We start from the raw sequence: 20,258 nt of genomic DNA, 5'->3' as shown, positions 1-20,258 counted from the left end.
CTACTTCATCTTCCTATAAAAGTTTTCCTCTTTGGATTCTATTACCTGCGGTAAATTCTTTTCAGTTGTCATAGTTTTATGAGGAATTTTATTTCTTGAGTGTCTGGGTTTTGATTTGCCACCAAGGTCTACATAAAAATCAGTTTTTCTATATTTCTCGCAGAGTTTTAGGTGACGAACGGATAGTTCTACTTAATTTTGTTATTGCAGACATACACTTAAGCAGTGCTTCTTTTAGCCACTTAAGTTGCTTTATTTGTAGAATTCGGAGCTCCTGTGAACTATCAAGTATTTCAGTTGCTGCGGAATGAAGGACTGAACTGAAAATTTGGAAATTATGAATACATAGCACGCTCTACACTTATGACTCCTCTTCAGCTGCACGTGGAGTTAATAAGCCCCAGTTTGTGTTTATTACCTTCTGACTATATTATTCCTCATTGTCATTTCTGAGCTTAAATCTTTCATCCTGAATACTGGTGACACATGCTTTTGATGGTCGAGCTCCATGAAATCAGTGATTTTTTAAAAGTGAATACAAACTCCAGATCTTTAGGGAATATGAGACCTGTTCACCTGACACATGGACAGTCACCCACTCTCTTCTAGACCAGTAGTTTTCAGAGTATGTTTCGTTTATAACCAACTGGTTATATTACCAACAGGTAATCTGAAAACTGGGCTTTCTACTAATGTTTATAACATTATAACGTCTATACTTTTGTTTTAGCATGAATTAAGCTTTTACATGATATAAATGTGACTACATCACTGGTAATTTCACACAAGACATTTTTTTCCTATTTAGTGATTTTCTTTTAAGTTTAGTTAGCAAAAGTAGTGGTAGGAGGGAGCAGATTTGGGCTCTGTTTCAGTGGAGAGAGCACAGACTCTGTATCCGGAATACCTCAGTGTGAATTCTGTCTCTGCTGTTTACCGCTCTTTCATCATCAGTAAACAGAGGGTTATAGGGATGTTCTGATGGTTAAGGACTTAACTAGAAGCACCTGGTGTAGTGCCTGGCAAATAACAGGCCCATTCTCATAAATGCCTGTCTCCTTGGCTCAGGAGTTTGGTGAGCAGCCCAAAAAGTGGAGAACCATTCAGTGTGTTCCTAATCCTATTTGGACATTTTCTTGATGAATAAGTTGTCTAGAAATACAAATCTGGCTAGATAACTATCTGTTGCTTTCTTCTAATCTAGATTATCAAGGTGCTTGAACTTGTGCAGATAGCCTCACATAGAAGATAAGTTTGTCTGGAAATCGAGTTCTTTTTTCCTTAGTAGGGCTTCCCATTTGCTGCCTCCATTGTGACTTCTTGGCCTAACTGTTCATATTTTTGATGATTTGCTATATTTTGGCTGGAAATTTTAATACTACATTTCTCCATAGGTCAAATAAATATGCTGTAACTCTTCCAGCCCTGCTGCTTGCCAGACATAAAGAAGGCAAAATCGAGAGCATTTCATTAGCTAATGTCCATGCTCAAGAAATAGTTCAAATAATAACAAATGCATCACTGGAAATATTTGTGAGTATATTTTCTAATAAGGATGTTATTTGAAATAAGAAAATCTAGACCAGTTAAAGACAGTGTGTTTTAATACATGAGTTTCCAGCTTTTGTTGGCACAGGGCATGATGTGTTGTGATGTCAAGATTCATTGGGTTGCTCTGTTTTATTATTCACCTGTTATGCATACAGCTTCTTTAGTCCACTGCCAAAAGTTTACATGTCTTTGGATTATTTTTATTGCTGAGATGCTTGTGGCTGATGGCCAGTTGAAGTACTCAATCTAGGCTGAAACTTGGCATAAAGCACATAGATTCCAGAGAGCAGACTTCTGGGCTTCAGATCCTTGCTTGTCTCCCTATTGGCTGTATGTAAGCATCTCTGTGCCTCAGTTTCCACATGTGTAAAATGTAGGTGATAGTAGCCCCTGCTGCAGAGCGTTATTGTAAGGACTAAACGAGATGGGTGTTCAGTGCTCTGTGTACAGTGTTTGGCCCCTGGTAAACACTCAACAAATGTTAGCTGGTATTATACCATTTTAGAGCAAAATACTGTCTTACGAAAGTCCTTTTCTGATGCTTTGTGTAATAATGGATTCAGGGGCCCAGCAGATGTAACCTGCATTTCTTGATTTTGGTTGTTTTGCATTAATATTAACTGTAGCTAGAGTATTATAAATTTATGCTTTTGTACCTTTCTAAAGTGCCATAGGGGCACTATTATCAACTGTAAATACTGAACGAATATCCTCCTGTTACTGTTTTGTGTCATGCTGACCTAAATGATACTACATTTTAGGCTCAAAGAAATGAATGTATTCTTTAAGTTTTTTGTGACCTCAGTTCTATTGCCTCCCCTCCCCCAATTAAAGTTACAGTTTATAATCAATCAAATCATTAATATTTTCAGGATGTGGTTTTCTAAATTATTTATAAAGTAACATTTTTGTCTTTAATGACATTATTAAATGACTTTCTTTAGCATATACATAGTGTAATATTTTTGGAATTATTGTAAGACTTTAGCTTTTTTTTCCGAGATAATACAGGAAAGTATAAAGAAGAAAATCAGAATAAACCATAACTTCTTTCACCAAGTTTAAATTTGGGGATATATTTTCCCAAACTTAAAAAAAAATTCCATGTGTATATATGTGTTTATCTTTTTATATTAAGGGATATTTCCACCAAGAAATAAATATTTGCATATTAGTTTTTAAATATTGGCATAATATCCTGTTGTACTAATAAACCACAATTTATCTAATTTTCTGTTTGTTAATATTTAAGATGCCTTTGTTTTGTTTTGTTTTATTCTGGGACCATCCTTGTAGATAATCTTTGGGTGTTGCTATGACTATGTACTTACGGTAAATTCATAGAATTTGAATTGCTAGTCCAAAGGGTAGGCACATTTTGAAGGCTTCTGACATTTATTCCTGTCTCGCCCAACAGAAGATTTGTATCATTTTACTCTTTAATCTTTGCCTAACTGCTAGATAAAAATAGGTATCTAATTGTTTTCTTTAAGATTATATTCTTTAAGGCTGAGAAACTGTGGGCAAGCTTAACAATTATCAATGTTTATAGTTAAGGCAAATTTACAACGTTTTGGTTTGCAGTGTTCAACTAAATAATGAACAGCTGTAATAATATTTATTTTGCTTTTAGTTACGATCTTTTCATAAATTCTAAAACCTTCAAGTGGTTATTAAATTTCTCAGTGCTGCTTTGTGTTGGAGCTTTAAGTCTAGAGCATCAGTGACTGTGTACAGTAGCCAGCTAGCAGTAATCTGTCTCCTGGCCTACACCTAGTTACCAGAAGGACTTTGGATCCTTCCTCTGGATAGGAAAGAGGAGTGGATGGCCGGATGGTTAACATTTTTTACATAACATCGAACTTTTATTTTAATGAACCTGATGACAAATTAGTCCAGGTAAATAGTGCCCAAATCTGAAATACATGATAATTTGCTATGTAAATATCATAAGTAAGCAATGATATATCCAAGGCTGTCACACTTAGAACTATTTGTTAGGTAATATGTTTAGCACTTTTCTCAGATACATGGAGTTCCTTTTTATGTTCTTATTATGAATAAGTTAAGAATATCAGAACCCACACAATTATAGTCTCTTACATACTCAAATAGCCAAAGGTCACCTTCCAGGGACCACATCTGATGACCTTTTCTGTTTCTCCTTAACCTCTGAATAGCAATCAAAACTCTTGATTGTGCTTTTCCTTCTTAAAATTCTCTCCTCCTTTGGCTTTTGCAATTCAATCCTCTCTAGGTACACTTTCAACCCTCTGGCCACTCTAGAATTACATCTTCAACGCTTTTTTCTTTTTTTGCTATGTTTTTCTTTGGAGACTTTATCTATACCCATAACTTCTACTGTCATACCAGCTGATGATTCCTAAGTCTGTTTCTAATCATAACCTCTAAACTCACACAACTCTTACTCTTTCTTTCCTGACTTAGGAAAGAGCAGTGCCTGTCACTAGCTTGTCTTTCCACAAATTCATATTCCAGTTAGTCATCTGAAACAGGCCTAACCGTGTCACTCATTTGATACAAAATCTCAGTATTCCTGAGAGCTAGAAAGCCTGTGGAGTCATTTTCCCATCTGGTTTGACAGCCACATTTGCCTCTTGCCTGCCTAAGTCTGGTATGCTTCACTCTCACTGTTCCCCAGATACTCTGCATGCCTTAACATCTGTCTGCACCCTCATGATGCTCCCTATATCTGGAATCCCCGCTCTAAGCGCACACCTCTATCTATCAAGGTCTTATTCCTTATGCAAGGCCCAGATCAAACACCACTTCCTAAAATCACCCATGAGCTCCCCTAACTTGTTTTTTAGTTTTAATTTAGAACCAATAGGTTTCCTTAGTGTCACACATTAATTTTTTTCTTGGATCACAGCAGTTCGTATACTTCTTTCCTTCTCTTAACTATGAACTCTTTGAGGGCAGGGTAAGCACCTTAATTCTTTTTGATTCAGTACCCAGCATAAGATCTTGAAGTTCTCAATAAATTTTTGAATTGAGCAGTGATGGCTCCATTGCACCAGATTCGTCAAATCCATTCTGCTGGCTTGATGAGATCTGTCAATTTTAGGAAGGGGACGTAACTCATGTAGAAGAGAAAAGATGATAGTTAATACAAGAATACAACACAGGGGAGTTTGGAGAAGAAGGGATCTAAGATTTAAATCATGAAAGAGGAAGGTGTGAAAAGAGGATTTTTAGTGTGAAAGAGAAAGAATTTAAAGAAAAATGAGAATTGGCAGAGGAAAGTGGTTTTGAGAACTAAGTACGGAAAAGTACGTGCCAGAGTTTGGTGTTTGGGAATGAATCGGAGGTGGTTGGCACCATGAAAAAAATTGTTCATTTGGATTTCTAGTGTGATCCAATGAAATGGGAAGCTGGTGAACAGGATGCCTGAGCGCTAGTTTCATTCAACTCTTCCTCCTACTTAGCTGTGTGACTTCAGCAAGTCAGTTTCTCGTCTTTGGTTTCCTTATCTGTCAGCAGGGGATTAGTTTTATGATATAGGAAGATTTAATCCAGCTCATAAGTACATCCAGAAGATGAATTAATAGATGTGGTACTAAAAATGGAAAATGGTAGAAGACTTTAATATTCTAAGTCACTGCTATTTTCTTTTTTAAATTTTTATTGGAGTATAGTTAATTTACAATGTTGTGTTAGTTTCAGGTATACAGCAAAGTGAATCAGTTATACATATACATATATCCACTTTTTAGATTCTTTTCCCATATAGGCCATTACAGAGTATTGAGTAGAATTCCCTGTTCTATACAGTACATCCTTATTAGTTATCTATTTTATATATAGTGTCACTGCTATTTTTAATCCTGAATATGTTAACTTTGTTTGTTACTCTTTCAATTCTTATTAATAACAGCCTAGACAAAGTTGTCTTCTACAAATATATAAAAAACATTGTTCTCTTTTAATTAATAAAAAGAATAAAAGGGTAAGATTTCTTATTTCTTACTAAATTTTTTCATTGTTATTTTAAACCCCAAAGAAATAAGAGACTTTTAAAATTTGTTTTAGCATATTATTGAATTACTTTAATTATGCTAAAAACTCATAATTTTGAAACAAAGCAAGATTTTATTAATTTTTAAGTAATCATAGATGTTAAAAGATTATATCTTTAAAGCTCAGCTTATGTTTTTTTTCAAAAATTTTATAAAGATATAACAAGAATTTTATTTGTCATGTGTATGTTGGCTAGTCTGATCCAGATTTTAGCATAAGAAATTATTAGAAGTGCTACATCCTTGTAAAACAGGGAGCTCCTTTAATTTGTTTTCAAATTCTATTAGTTTAATTTTGAAAATAACTCATTCTTAAGACAAACTGGGTTTAAATTTAAAAAACTCTTGAGATTCATAGTTATTAATCAGTATAGCAAAATCTCCACTTAAATGAAAATGTTTGAAATACATTTTACAAACTAAAATTGCAAGAGTGATTTGAACATTATTTTCTACTTTATACACTATAATTCTCCATTTTTCTTGGTTTGTTTTAAACAGCCAGAAATCACTGTGGAAAATCTTCCCACTTACTTAAGACTTCAGAAACCATTACTCATTTTATTCAGTGATGGCAGCATAAATCCTCAGCATAAAAAAGCAATATTGATGCTGCTGAAAGAGAAACACTTGGATTCACTTACCCCTTGCTGGTTAAATCTGTAAGTATATATTTTTTTATTTTTTAATACATAAAAGGTAAAGAAAGTATAATTATTATTAAATTTTCATTAGGGAATGAAACTCTACTTGTGGAGTTATATATTATGGGACCAATGTGTATGTTATCATGATACTTTAGTAACTAAACTCCCTCAGACTGTCTAAGATGACGTTGTTTTAGACTGAATTCTGTTTTACAGTAAATTCTTTTTTTTTTTTTGCTGTGTGATTTTTTTTCCAGCTTTATTGAGATATAAATGACAAATAAAATTGTAAGATATTTAAAATATACATTGTGATAATTTGATATATGTATACATTGTGAAAAGATTCTTCCATCTAATTATTTAATACATCCATCACCTCACATATTTGTTTTATATATATAAACTTTTGGGGGTGGTGAGAACATTTAAGTTCTACTCGCTTAGCAAATTTCAGTGATACAGTACAGTATTATCAACTATAGTCATCATGTTATACATTAAATCCTCAGACCTTATTCATCTTGCAGCTGAAAGGTCTGTATTCTTTTACCAATCTCTCCATATTTCCCCCACCCTGTAGTCCCTGACAACTTGTCTACTCTGTTTTTATGAATTTGACTTTTTTTTAAGCTTCCACATATAAGTGATACTACTATTTGGTATTTGTCTTTCTCCTTCTGGCTTATTTCACTTAGTATAATGCCCTCAAATTCCATCCATGTTGTAGCAAATAGCAGGATTTCATTCTTTCTCATGGCTGAATAATATTCCATTCTCTAAGTCTGTTTCTGTTTTATAAATAAGTTCATTTGTATCATTTTTTTTAGATTCTGCATAGAAGTGATATCATATGATATGATATTTGTCTTTCTCTGACTTCTTCCCTTACTTTGATAATCTCCAGGTCCATACAAGTTGCTGCAAATGGCATTATTTCATTTTTTTAATGGCTGAGTAATATTCCATTGTATATATGTGCCTCATCTTCTTTATCCACTCCTCTGTTGATGGACATTTAGGTTGCTTCAGTGTCTTGGCTATTGTAAACTGTGCTGCAGTGAACATTGGGAGTGCATGTATCTTTTTGAACCATGTTTTTCTCCAGATATAATATGCCCAGGAGTGGGATTGCTGGATCACATAGTAGCTTTATTTTTAGTTTCTTAAGGAACCTCCATACTCTTCTCCATACTGGCTGTACCAATTTACATTCCCACCAACAGTGCACAAGGGTTCCAGTTTTTCCACATCCTCCCTAGTGCTTGTTATTTGTGGTCTTTTGTTGATAGCCATTCTGACAGGTGTAAGGTGATATCTCATTGTGGTTTTTATTTGCATTTCCCTGATGATTAGTGATGTTAAGCATCTTTTTATGTACCTTTTGGTCATTTGTATGTTTTCTTTGCAAAAATGTTTATTCAGTTATGTCCATTATTTAATTGAATTGTTGTTTTGTGATTGAGTTGTGTGAGTTCTTTAGTTATTTTGGTATTAATCCCCTATCAGATATATGATTTGCAAATATTTTCTCCCCTTCTGAATGTTGCCTTTTCATTTTGTTGGTTTCCTTTGCTGTGCAGAAGTTTTTTAGTTTGATGTAGTCCCACTTGTTTATTTTTGCTTTTGTTGCCTTTGTTTTTGGTGTCATACAGTAAATTTTTAAAGATAATAATTTTTCTGATTTTAAAAGTAATGGATGTTCATTGAGGGAAATTTGGCAAATACAGAAAAATAAACATTGTGTTATTTTGGCATTTTTCTTTAATTCCTTTTTCTGTATTTCTGTATTTTAAAAATGCAGCCTAAAACTTTACAGAAAATTATCAGTGCATTTACCAACCATATTTCCTGGTATATTTTCTAGATGTGTGGCTTGTGTTATTACATTTAATGTCTCTGAACACAGTTCACATATTTAGATACACTATCCATTGTTCAAAGTCATCAGATGAAAGACATTTCATTTTTAACTCATTGGAAAAATTACAAAAATGGGGCAGTGTACACTTTTGTTGTGAAGAGTTCACTAACAGTACAGCCTACTACTTGAAACAAAATTTTCCCAGGTAATTATCCTTGTAGCTATCTCAGAGTGAAATAGTCCTTTCCATTATGTGGAATGTGCTGTATTAGGAAAAATAGGTGTCTTAAACTTGTGGTTTCCTTGTATGAATACTTTAAAAAATCTTTTTAATTTGAAATTAATCCTGAGGAAAGAGACAATTTTATTTGGAAAAGGGGTATTTATTATTAGTATCTTGTTATTTTATAGTTTTGTAGCCATTTAATTTTTGAGCTGACATGTGACCAGATACTTGACTAAACTTTGGAAGGAACGTATTGATTGTATTGAGACAAAATTGACAAGCCTTTGGACTATGTTTTTCATTAAAACTCATTGGTTGCCTTTTTTCTCCTAAGAGAAATACAGTAAGTACCCTATGTTAAAAGAAACTTTTTATGCCTCTGGTTACTAATAACATAGTTACAGACCTCTTGATTTTTAGGACATATTTTCATAAAATAAACTTCCTCGCATGATACTATATTTAAAGGTTAATATGTTTTACAAACTGTTGTTCTTGTTATTTTGTTATAGAAAGAAATATTAATTAACGTGTTCAGTTGCTCCCTTTTATAGGAAGAATACTCCCGTGGGGAGAGGAATCTTGCAGGCATATTTTGATACCCTACCTCCCCTTCCTCTTCTTGCTGTGGTAAATCTGCATTCAGGCGGCCAAGTATTTGCATTTCCTTCAGACCAGGCTATCACTGAACAGAACCTTTTATTGTGGCTGAAAAAATTAGAAGCAGGACTAGAAAGTCATATCAGTAAGTTTCCTGTTTTAATGTGCACAATTTTATATTTTGTTTCATGGATTTTTTTAAACTTGAATTATCGCTCATGGATGCTAGAATGAGTTGAATTGTAATGTTTGTAAGTATTCTAAATATTAATACGCTGATAGCATTGTCCATGGGACAGTCTCCTATATGGTAGGCATTACTACCCACAGAAAATAAGTGTCATATGAAATTTAATAATAATAGCTAACATTTATTGAATGCTCAGTAGGTGTCTGGCTCAAAGCTACATGATTCACATGCATTATCTCATTTATTCTCACAAGAGTCATAGGAACTATCATTACCTGTAGAAGAGTTAAGTAACTAGTTCAAAGTCGTAATTAACCAGTAAATGAGGAAGCTTGGATTTCAACATGGCTCTGTTGTACTCCAGAGCCAGAATTTTGAACCACAAGAAAATAGATCTTGACCCAGAATTTATAATGCTGGCTTATGACATGCCATACTCCCTATTTTTCTAAAACCTATGTGGATTTATACCTGTGGTATAGATGTGTATGTTAGTTTATATACAATTGTGACAACAACAGGCCTGTTGATATAATTTAAATTAGTTAACATGTAATCATCTAGATCATTAGTCTGTTGAGGAAATAGTGTGAAATTTGATGTAATGAAAAGTTTCCTAAGGTACTTCTGAGGATTTTGTTATTGAAAACCAAATGAACTATATTATAATAACATTTTGACACTGTTCATGACCGAGTTCTGAAATAAGGGTGTGTGTGTGAATATATATGTATACACACTGTGAATATATATATATATATATATATACACACACACACACACACACAGTTTTATATATTTATATACACACAGTTCTGGTATATAAACTCCAATTCAGTGTTACACTGTCTCTCAGCCAGCATGCATTGTGTGAGTCTGTCATTATGTATATTTATGTATATTTAATCAGATTCTTGAATTTATTTGTTTTAAGTGCCAATCATTGCAGCATACCTGTTCTTCCCAGGAGGTCTATCTACTTCATTTCTGTTAAGTTAGGCAGTTTTAACTAAATTATTGTGTTTAAATAGTCTATAAAAGGTATTTGTATATTGAAATGTAATTCACATACCGTAAAATGCACCCTTTTAAAGTATACAATTTGATGGGTTTTTTTGTATATTCACGAGGCTGTGCGACCATCACCACTACTGCGTTTTAAAGCATTTTCATCACTGCAAAAAGAAACCCTATACCCATTAGCACTCACTCCCCATTCTCCCCTCCCTTCATTCCCTGACAACCACTCATGTACCTTCCATCTTTATGGATTTGCCTAATCTGGACATTTCGTATAAATGGAATCATACAACATGAGGCCTTTTGGGTCTGGCTTCTTTCCCTTAGCATAGGCTTTCAAGGACCATCCATGTTATAGCATGAATCAGTAGTTCATTCCTTTCTATGGATGAATAATATTCTATTGGATGGATATACCCCATTTTGTTTCTCCATTCAGCAGTTGATGGACATTTGCATTGTCTCCACTTTTTGCTATTATGAATAATGCTGCTATGAACATTCATGTACATGTTTTTCTATTATGTACACAGATAGCATATGGCAGTTGCCCCACTCTCTTGAATACAGCATCTTTGTAACAGGTTTTAAATTGGGAAATTTACGTCCTCCAACTCTGTTCTTCATGTGCAGGATTATTTTGGCTTTTCTGGGTCCTTTTAGATGTATATATTTTTAAGTCTTAATTTTCTGAGATAATTTATTAGTTTTAACATTTTCCTAGGATATGTAAAAAAGTAATTAAATTGACTATTTTGTCTTCCATAATCTGAAAGAAGCCTTTCTATGGTTGTTATCACTCAATGTTGGCTTCTTCATTCTAGCCACACAACATAGGGGTCCTTTCGGTTGTAGCTCTTGAGCTCTTCAGATAGTCTATGTTCTCGTCTCTATCTGCATTGCTATTTTATAGAAGCAGTTGAGTGTTGTCATTTTGCAGTTGCTGTGACACAGAGGCCTCGGGGACTCTAAGTCAGATAGGATTATATGTAAGTCGGGCCAGAGTACCTCTCCAACTGAATTGCTTTAAAAAAGGTCGTGTGATGTTCAAAGACACAGAAACCTGAGCTTCTGACCCAGCCTCCTTGATTACTAACTGTGGTTTTAGGCAAGTTTTTTCTTTGTTCCCTCCTTTACAACTATAAAAGGAGATTAATAGTTCCTACTCTGACTACGTCACAGTTATTTTAAAAATCAAAATTAAGTATGCGAAGGCATACGTTTTAAAGTGTAAAACCTAAAGTGTTATTATTCTTCATGTAAAGATCCTTTCCTACAAGGAGCATCCTTGGGGGCTTTGATTCCTCAACTCAAACCATTACTAGAGGAAAGAATCAGAATTATTCTTCTGAGTTTCCTGAGAGACTGGTATTTCTTCCATTGCAATTATGTTAATACCTCTGGTTTCCATTACTTCTTTGTATCACTGCTCCTGATCTGAAGTTATTCCTGCAGCCTCTGGGAATAGGGAAGAAGCAAAAGTCCAAGCAGGACTTTTCTGTATTGGGACATGTCTTCTGTGCTGCCAGGACCTGCTCTCACCACACCTTGGGAGACAGATCTGAGACAAGGGATGTTGCAGCCACTCTTAGAATAGCCTGAATCTGTAACGTGGTGCCACCAGTCCCTGCCTCACCTTGCTTGCTGCACATCTTAATTCCTGTGAAATTGTCACCACTGGCTATTCTTACTTGAGACTTACACTTAATTTTGGTCAAGTTCTCTGACCTTTCTAGGCCTTGGTTTTCTCACCTATAAACTGGGATAATAATTGTACTTTCCTCATAGGGTTGTAAGGATTAACTACGTAATGCCTGATATATAGTAAAGCCTCAATCAATGTTGGCGATTATTATTATTATCATTACTAATTTGATAATAATGTCTTTATTGACCATATGTGATGAGAATACAGTTTTATTTGTAACTGAAAACATTAAAATCTTTATCGAGTTCCTTCAGGAAATAATTAGAATTAGGATGTCCAGTTTCGGGCATTTTGTCATCATCTCAGACCACTAGGCTGCAGTGTTTACCTTAAAAAATAAATACTGCTAAATCTTTGCTGTGCTTTAAATTGGACTTAAAGATGCTTTATCTGCATATTGCAAAGTATAGTTATTCTTACTTCTTACCTAGTCATTATATTCAAGAAACTATTTTATCTGTTTGTCACTTTTGAGTCTGCTAACCTGACAACACTGTAATTTGAAACATCAATTACAAGGGTAGCCTAAATTTAATACCCTGCTGATGTACCATGGATTTCATATAATTGAGTCTGAGTGAAGAAATCATATATCAATAAGTAGAGTATAGATATACATATATATTGATGCAGATTTTCGTTTGTGCTTTAATCTACTCTAGGAAATTAAAGTTTCTTAAAATGTCCTAAGCTTTTATTTGATTTATGAGAGATGCTAAAGTTTTTATTTTTGAGCATTACTTTCTTTTCATGTACCAGTGCATAGATTCTTTCACTGGAATTTATTTTTTAAATGTTTACTTTACACATTTCCTTATATATAGTTTATTTCTCAAATAGTATTTCAAATAGCCAACTAAACTCTGAAATTGTGTGAAATCTGTTTTCTAAATGGAGAAAAGCTAGTTTATCTCATATATATATTGTCAGCGTAAATTCATTTTCTTTTTTTAATGACCAATGTTTTAAAATAATGTTAAGATTCACTGCCGTGATTCCAATCACTGTCTGTTTATAGTAGTTGATTCCATAGCAATTTTAAATGATTTCTTGCCTATAATTATTTTTATAAAATGTACTTTTTTTCATCAAGTATGTGCAAAGGATGTTAATCAAATCTTCCAAAACAGAAAATGCTTTAAAATGTAAGGAAATACTTGTCTAAATAATAAATCTCTATGTATGTTCCAAATTTTTTTCCTGAAATGTTTCATAGTTATAGTTCTTTGGGATAAAGACAGGGATAGTGAGGGAAGCAAGAGACTTCTTCATTTTAACTTGTCCCTGGCTGTGTGTAATCTCATTACACATATTGCTATTTTTTAAAACCTCAACAAGGGTTAACAGGCAGTGAGATTATGGACCTTTTGTGTTTTTCCTATTAATACTTATCTTTATTTAAAATAGAATAGCTTGTAAATGTAATATATGAAAAATGTCTAATAGTGACAAATGTATCAAGCTTCTTAGACAATGATGATAATAAAATATAGCTTTGCTCAGATAAGGAAAACTGATAAGACCTTTACTCCTACAAATATATTTTGCAAAATAAAACATTTTCTAGTATATTCATGTGATGAGATTTTATATCTGTTCATCTTTAAACCTTGATTCTGTCTTTCTTCCAGAAATTTTACCTGCTCAGAAATGGAAACCTCCTCTGCCTGCTTATGATTTTCTAAGTATGATGGATGCTGCAACATCACAGCATCCTACTAGGAAAGTTCCTGAGTGTATAAAAGAAACTGATGTGCAGGAAAATGACAAAGAACAGCCTGAAGATAAATCAGCAATCAGAAATGAACCTACTGGAACACTGAGAAAAAAGCATTGGAATAGAAGTAATTGGTTTGAAGAAGCCAAAAAACAATTCAGGCATGATAATAAAGAATTATGATGCCCAAAAGTCAGCTAATTTCATAGGGCTGTGGAAAGCTTTCTGAAGTCTTTTTGGCTTATTTGATAGACTTAAGAATTTATTTCACTAAAAAGTAATACTATCTCACCATTATTCAACATAGTTTTGGAACTTTTAGCCACAGCAATCAGAGAAGAAAAAGAAATAAAAGGAATCCAAATCGGAAAAGAAGAAGTAAAGCTGTCACTGTTTGCAGATGACATGATACTGTACATAGAGAATCCTAAAGATGCTACCAGAAAACTAATAGAGCTAATCAACGAATTTGGTAAAGTAGCAGGATACAAAGTTAATGCACAGAAATCTCTTGCATTCCTATACACTAATGATGAAAAATCTGAAAGTGAAATTAAGAAAACACTCCCAGGTACCACTGCAACAAAAAGAATAAAATATCTAGGAATAAACCTATCTACAGAGACAAAAGACCTGTATGCAGAAAATTATAAGACACTGATGAAAGAAATTAAAGATGATACAAATAGATGGAGAGATATACCATGTTCTTGGATTGGAAGAATCAACATTGTGAAAGTGACTCTACTACCCAAAGCAATCTACAGATTCAATGCAATCCCTATCAAACTACCAATGGCATTTTTCACAGAACTAGAAAAAATTTTTTCACAATTTGTATGGAAACACAAAAGACCCTGAATAACCAAAGCAATCTTAAAAAGAAAAATGGAGCTGGAGGAATCAGCTTCCCTGACTGCAGACTATTCTACAAAGCTACATTAATCAAGACAGTATCGTACTGGCACAAAAACAGAAATGTAGACTAATGGAACTGATAGAAAGCCCAGAGATAAACCCACACACATATGGTTACCTTATTTTTGATAAAGAAGGCAAGAATATACAATGGAGAAAAGACAGGCTCTTCGATAAGTGGTGCTAGGAAAACTGGACAGCTACATGTAAAAGAATGAAATTAGAACACTCCCTAACACCATACACAAAAAATAAACTCAAAGTAGATTAAAGACCTAAATGTAAGGCCAGACACTATAAAACTCTTAGAGGAAAACATAGGCAGAACACTCTATGACATAAATCACAGCACAATCCCTTTTGACCCACCTCCTAGAGAAATGGAAATAAAAACAAAAATAAACAGATGGGACCTAATGAAACGTCAAAGCTTTTGCACAGCAAAGGAAACCATAAACAAGACGAAAAGACAACCCTCAGAATGGGAGAAAATAGTTGCAAATGAAGCAACTGACAAAGGATTGATCTCCAAAATTTACAAGCAGCTCAATATCAAAAAAACGACCCAATCCAAAAATGGGCATAAGACCTAAATAGACATTTCTCCAAAGAAGGTATACAGATTGCCAAGAAACACATGAAAGAATGCTCAACATGATTAATCATTAGAGAAATGCAAATCAAAACTACAATGAGATATCATCTCACACCGGTCAGAATGGCCCTCATCAAAAAATCTAGAAACAGTAAATGCTGGAGAGGATATGGAGAAAAGGGAACACTCTTGCACTGTTGGTGGGAATGTAAATTGATGCAGCCACTATGGAGAACAGTATAGAGGTTCCTTAAAAAACTCAAAATAGAACTACCATACAACCCAGGAATCCCACTACTGGGCATATCCCCTGAGAAAACCATAATTCAAAAAGAGTCATGTACCAAAATGTTCATTGCAGCTCTATTTACAATAGTCAGGACATGGAAGCAGCTTAAGTGTCCATCGACAGATGAATGGATAAAGAAGATGTGACACATATATACAATGGAATATCACCCAGCCATAAAAAGAAACGAAATTGAGTTATTTGTAGTGAGGTAGATGGACCTAGAGTCTGTTATACAGAGTGAAGTAAGTCAGAAAGAGAAAAACAAGTATCGTATGCTAACACATATATATGGAATCTAAAAAAAAAAACAAAACAGTCATGAAGAATCTAGGGGAAGATGGGAATAAAGACACAGACCTACTAGAGAATGGACTTGAGGATACGGGGAGAGGGAAGGGTAAGCTGGGACAAAGTGAGAGAGTGGCACGGACATATATACACTACCAAACGTAAAATCGCTAGCTAGTGGGAAGCAGCTGCATAGCACAGGGAGATCAGCTCGGTGCTTTGTGACCACCTAGAGGGGTGGGATAGGGAGGGTGGGAGGGAGGGAGATGCAAGAGGGAAGAGATATGGGAGCATATGCATATATGGGGATATATGTATATGCATAGCTGATTCACTTTGTTATTAAGCAGAAACTAACACCATTGTAAAGCAATTATACTCCAATAAAGTTTAAAAAAAAGATACAAGTTACTAATATCAAAAATGAAAGAGGAAACATCACTACAGATCCTATGGATTATAATAGTATATTTAGGAACACTATGAACAGCTCTCTGTCCACAAATTTGATTACCTAGATGAAATGGACCAATTCCTTTAAAGACAATCTGCCAAAACTCACACAAGAAGAAGTAGACCATCTGAATAGGCCTACAGCTATTAAAGAAGTTGAATCAATCATTAATAACCTTTTAAAACAGAAAGCACCATGCCCAGATGTGTTCACTGGGGAATTTTATCCAACATTTAAAGAACAAATTATACCAATTCTTTGCAATTTATTCCAAAAGATAGAAGCCAATAAAATACTTCTAAACTCATTCTATGAGGCCAGCATTACTCTAATATCAAAACCAGTCAAAGTACAAGAAAACTATAGATCAACAATGGGCCATGAACATAGATGCAAAAATAGTCAACAAATTGAATCCAACAATATACAAAAAAAATTATGTACCATGACCAAGTGGGATTTATCCTTTGTAGGCAAGGATGCATCAACATTTGAAAATCAATTAATGTAACACATCACATCAACCATCTAAAAGAGAAAAATCATGAACATGTGAATAGATGCAGGAAAAATATTTCACAAAATTCAGCACCAATTCATGATTAAAAACTCAGTGTCAGAGACTGGACATGTGGAAGGCAAGGATTATATGGGAACTCTCTGTACTTTCTGCTCAGTTTTGCTGGAAATCTAAACTTGCTCTAAAAAATAAAGTTTGTTAATAATTAAATAATTTTTAAAAAACAATACTAAATCATTTCAAGTTTCTAGACCAGTGAGGGCCAATAGAAATATAATGCACCATTTCATGTAATTTAGAATTTTCTGTAGCCCCATTAAAAAAGTAGAACTGAGCAGGTAAAATTAATTTTAATATATTTCACCCAGTAAGTATATCCAAAATTGTTCAGTTAACATAAAAATGATAATTATTTTACATTCTTTTTTTCATATCAAGTCTTCAAAATCCAGTGCATATTTTACAATTACTACACATCTCACTTCAGAGTAGCTACATTTCAAGTGCTTGTTAGCCACATGTGGCTGGTGACTATGGTATTAGACAGCTCAGCTCTAAACAATAACTGGCATAATTTACTTAGTTCTAGCCACAATACATTTTAAACTAAAAGATGAATGTAACTCTAGTTTAATCACAATTGATTCCACAATGGAATCATAGAGCTGGCAGTTATATTTGTCTTATTGTAGTCATGATGTTAAAAAACAGTGTTTCTTAATCAGGGAAAAATTTTGCCCTCTCCCCTCCACCCCCAGAGGACATTTGGCAATGTCAAGAGACATTTTTTAATTTAGTTTATTTTAACATCTTTATTGGAGTATAACTGCTGTACAATGGTGTATTCATTTCTGCTGTATAACAAAGTGAATCAGCTGTACATATACATATATCCCATATCTCCTCCCTCTTGCATCTCTCTCCCACCCTCCCTATCCCACCCCTCTAGGTGACACAAAGCACTGAGCTGATCTCCCTGTGCTATGCAACTGCTTCCCACTAGCTATCTATTTTCCATTTGGTAGTGTGTATATGTCTATGCCACTCTCTCACTTCGTCCCAGCTTACCCTTCCCCCTCCCCAGGTCCTCAAGTCCATTCTCAAGAGACATTTTTGATTGGCATTATAGGGGTGTTACTGGCATATAATGGGGTTATTAGAGGCCAGGGATGCTAGTAAACACCCTACAATGCATTGGACAGCTCCCCTGCCCCCCAACAAAGAATTATCCTGCCCAAATATCAATAGTGCCAAGGTTGAATAACCCTGTGTTAAACTAGTCCGTGGCAAAATGGTAAATTTACTTTTATAATAGTTTCAAAAAGTAATGAAATAACCCTAAAAAGGATGCAGAGTAAGATATATATATATATATATAATATATATATAATATACTGTTATATGTTATATAATGATTCCCTTATATATTGTTCAAGGGTCGACTGTATATTTCATTGTAACATAGATTATTGCTCCTCCCAGCACTCCTTCCTAGATGTTTTTCTTAGAGCATGTAATGTGTATTATTTCAGTTCTCAGTTGTTTTTATTTCTTACTTGGGAGATATGAGAGTGAACTCTATAGTTCTTAGTAATAAAACATCGTCAGCCTAACCATTTAACTACAAGCATGTAAAAACATGAAATCAATTAGTCATCGTACCATAGCCAGCAATTTTGACAGTTATTAATATGTGTTCTTTTAATAATTTTAAATAAAGTATCTGGATTTCAGGCTACCTTTAAAAGCTTCTTTTGGCCTCTATCATGCCCTCTATTGGACCACTTTCCCTGTATCAGTTGAAGTTCTTTGGTTGCAAGCAACAGAAATTTAACTTTGGTTAACTTAAGCAAAATGAGAATATTGGGTAATTCACAGAGTGAAGCTATGCTTTGAAAAGCTAGGAACCAAAGCTGTTTTGGGATCTATGTAGCAGGAACTAACAGTTCAGTAATGGATCAGTTCCAGCTGTTTTTCTGTCTTTCATGACTCAGGGAGTCCTGGGAATGTTGGCTAGGTGAACACTAGGCACTTTAAATGTCAGCCCTAACCAGACTTTCACAATACAGAAGAGGTGAACCTCACAAGAGAAATCTAGATTCTGTTTATTAGAAAAAGGGAGAGTGAATGTAGAGAGGGAAAAAAACAACAAAGAAATAGAAAATCTATGAATCCTCAAGACTCCACTTTCTGTTCTTCTACCTAGCCTTTGTTTCCTTTTCAGGTGTTTCTACCACATCCTCCTGTCCATTTTTAAGACCTTCAAAAGCCCTCTCTCTACCCCTAAGTGGTTGTAATTTTCCTATATATCTCCCTGATTCTCTATAAGAGTTGGTGGCCTGTGCATATGTACATTCTGTATAACATCTCATTCATCATGAGTCAGATTCTTTTACCCCCTCCTGACTCAACTATGCTGGAACGTAAACATCCTTGGTCCATTGTTTCCAGCCCTTGTGATGAAATATTCCATGAACCATTTTTCAGAATTCCTAGAGTTCATTACCCAAGCTTATGCTTCTTTTAAAAACTAAGCATGTATAAGCAGAACATTAAATTCAAAGATCAATAAGTATCTATCTTTGGTAATAGAAAGTAATTAAATAGGTATACCTTGGGAGTTGTGCTTCCATTTAAGATATAGAAAGCTGCAAGAGAATGTTCCTCCCATCCTAAGAAGAAAAAAAAATCATAACTTTTCTATTACACGTAAGAGAAGGCAGCCAAAGGAACTGAATTTCAGAGTGACAAGCCCCTGAGACAGAATACATGGACTGTTTCACCTTTGGCAGAGAATAGGAGGCTGCCAGTAAAGAAGAAACGTGGAAAGTTCTAAGATTTCACTCTATCTGCAAGTTATAAGTTAGCTTGCCACAGTTTCTTATATCAGAGACAAGGGACATTATTACTTGCCCAAACAGTATCAATCTGAGTTTCAGTATCTGTGCTGGTTCCCTGATCCCCAATCCTATAGGGCAATGAGTAGAGGCCAGGTAACACCTATACATGCAGTGGGTTGCATTTCAGGAAGGTACCCTGAGCTCAAGGAACCTAAATATTTTATAATGGGTATTAAGCATGCCTCCCCTTGGCTCTGGAGGGAGACATCATTATAGTAGACAGTAATCAAAAGTGTTTCTCTTCCAGAGGGAAATGCTATCTCTGTTTTCCCAGGCTGAGAAGGTAGTCCAGACAGGACAAAGGCAGTCAGTGCCTCTTCACCGATCATGCACAAACATGAGATACCCATGAAGAAGTGTATCCCAACAGAAATCAGCTAAAATTTTAAAGAATTCTTTAAGGGCCAAGTATGGACGAAAGTATTAGCTTAGAGGAAGTAGGAACCTTGACATGACAGTAGTTTACATTCACCTGGGAGCTCCTTTCCACCAGCCTCCACTGGGTGCTAATGAGAACGACTGGGACAGGAGCCTGGTGAGAAGACATCCCTCAGTGACACAGGCATGCAGATAGTGGTTGATCTAATAATCTTGGGTAACAGACATGAAACACTGCCTACTTCCTCAGACCTTTCTCTTGTATGAGTAAAAAAAAACATTAACCACTGCTGGAGAGAGAGCATACCTTCCTGCCTTCAGGTCCCAGGCAAAGATACACTGCCTCTGAG

General features: G+C 34.7%; 1 protein-coding gene across 6 annotated transcripts in view; it reads left to right on the top strand.

Moving 5' to 3' along the window:
* Positions 1 to 15,720, top strand: part of TXNDC16 (thioredoxin domain containing 16) — a 113,575-nt gene extending 97,855 nt beyond the window's left edge. For 5 of the 6 annotated variants that reach the window (XM_060293619.1, XM_030854981.2, XM_060293617.1 and 2 more), the window contains 4 exons: positions 1,395 to 1,533; positions 6,093 to 6,253; positions 8,883 to 9,073; positions 13,478 to 15,720. In XM_060293619.1, the coding sequence (XP_060149602.1) occupies positions 1,395 to 1,533; positions 6,093 to 6,253; positions 8,883 to 9,073; positions 13,478 to 13,746 (760 nt within the window). In that variant the 3' untranslated portion in view covers positions 13,747 to 15,720. Of the gene's footprint in view, positions 1 to 1,394; positions 1,534 to 6,092; positions 6,254 to 8,866; positions 9,074 to 13,477 lie in introns of those variants that run through there. The other variant, XM_060293620.1, reaches the window with a different exon arrangement.
* Positions 15,721 to 20,258: the final 4,538 nt, after the last annotated feature.

The sequence above is a fragment of the Globicephala melas genome, chromosome 2 (genome assembly GCF_963455315.2).
Source record: "Globicephala melas chromosome 2, mGloMel1.2, whole genome shotgun sequence".
NCBI classification, from domain to species: domain Eukaryota; kingdom Metazoa; phylum Chordata; class Mammalia; order Artiodactyla; family Delphinidae; genus Globicephala; species Globicephala melas.
The sequence above is the reverse complement of the archived record's forward strand: the minus strand, read 5'-3'. Positions and strand labels throughout refer to the sequence as shown.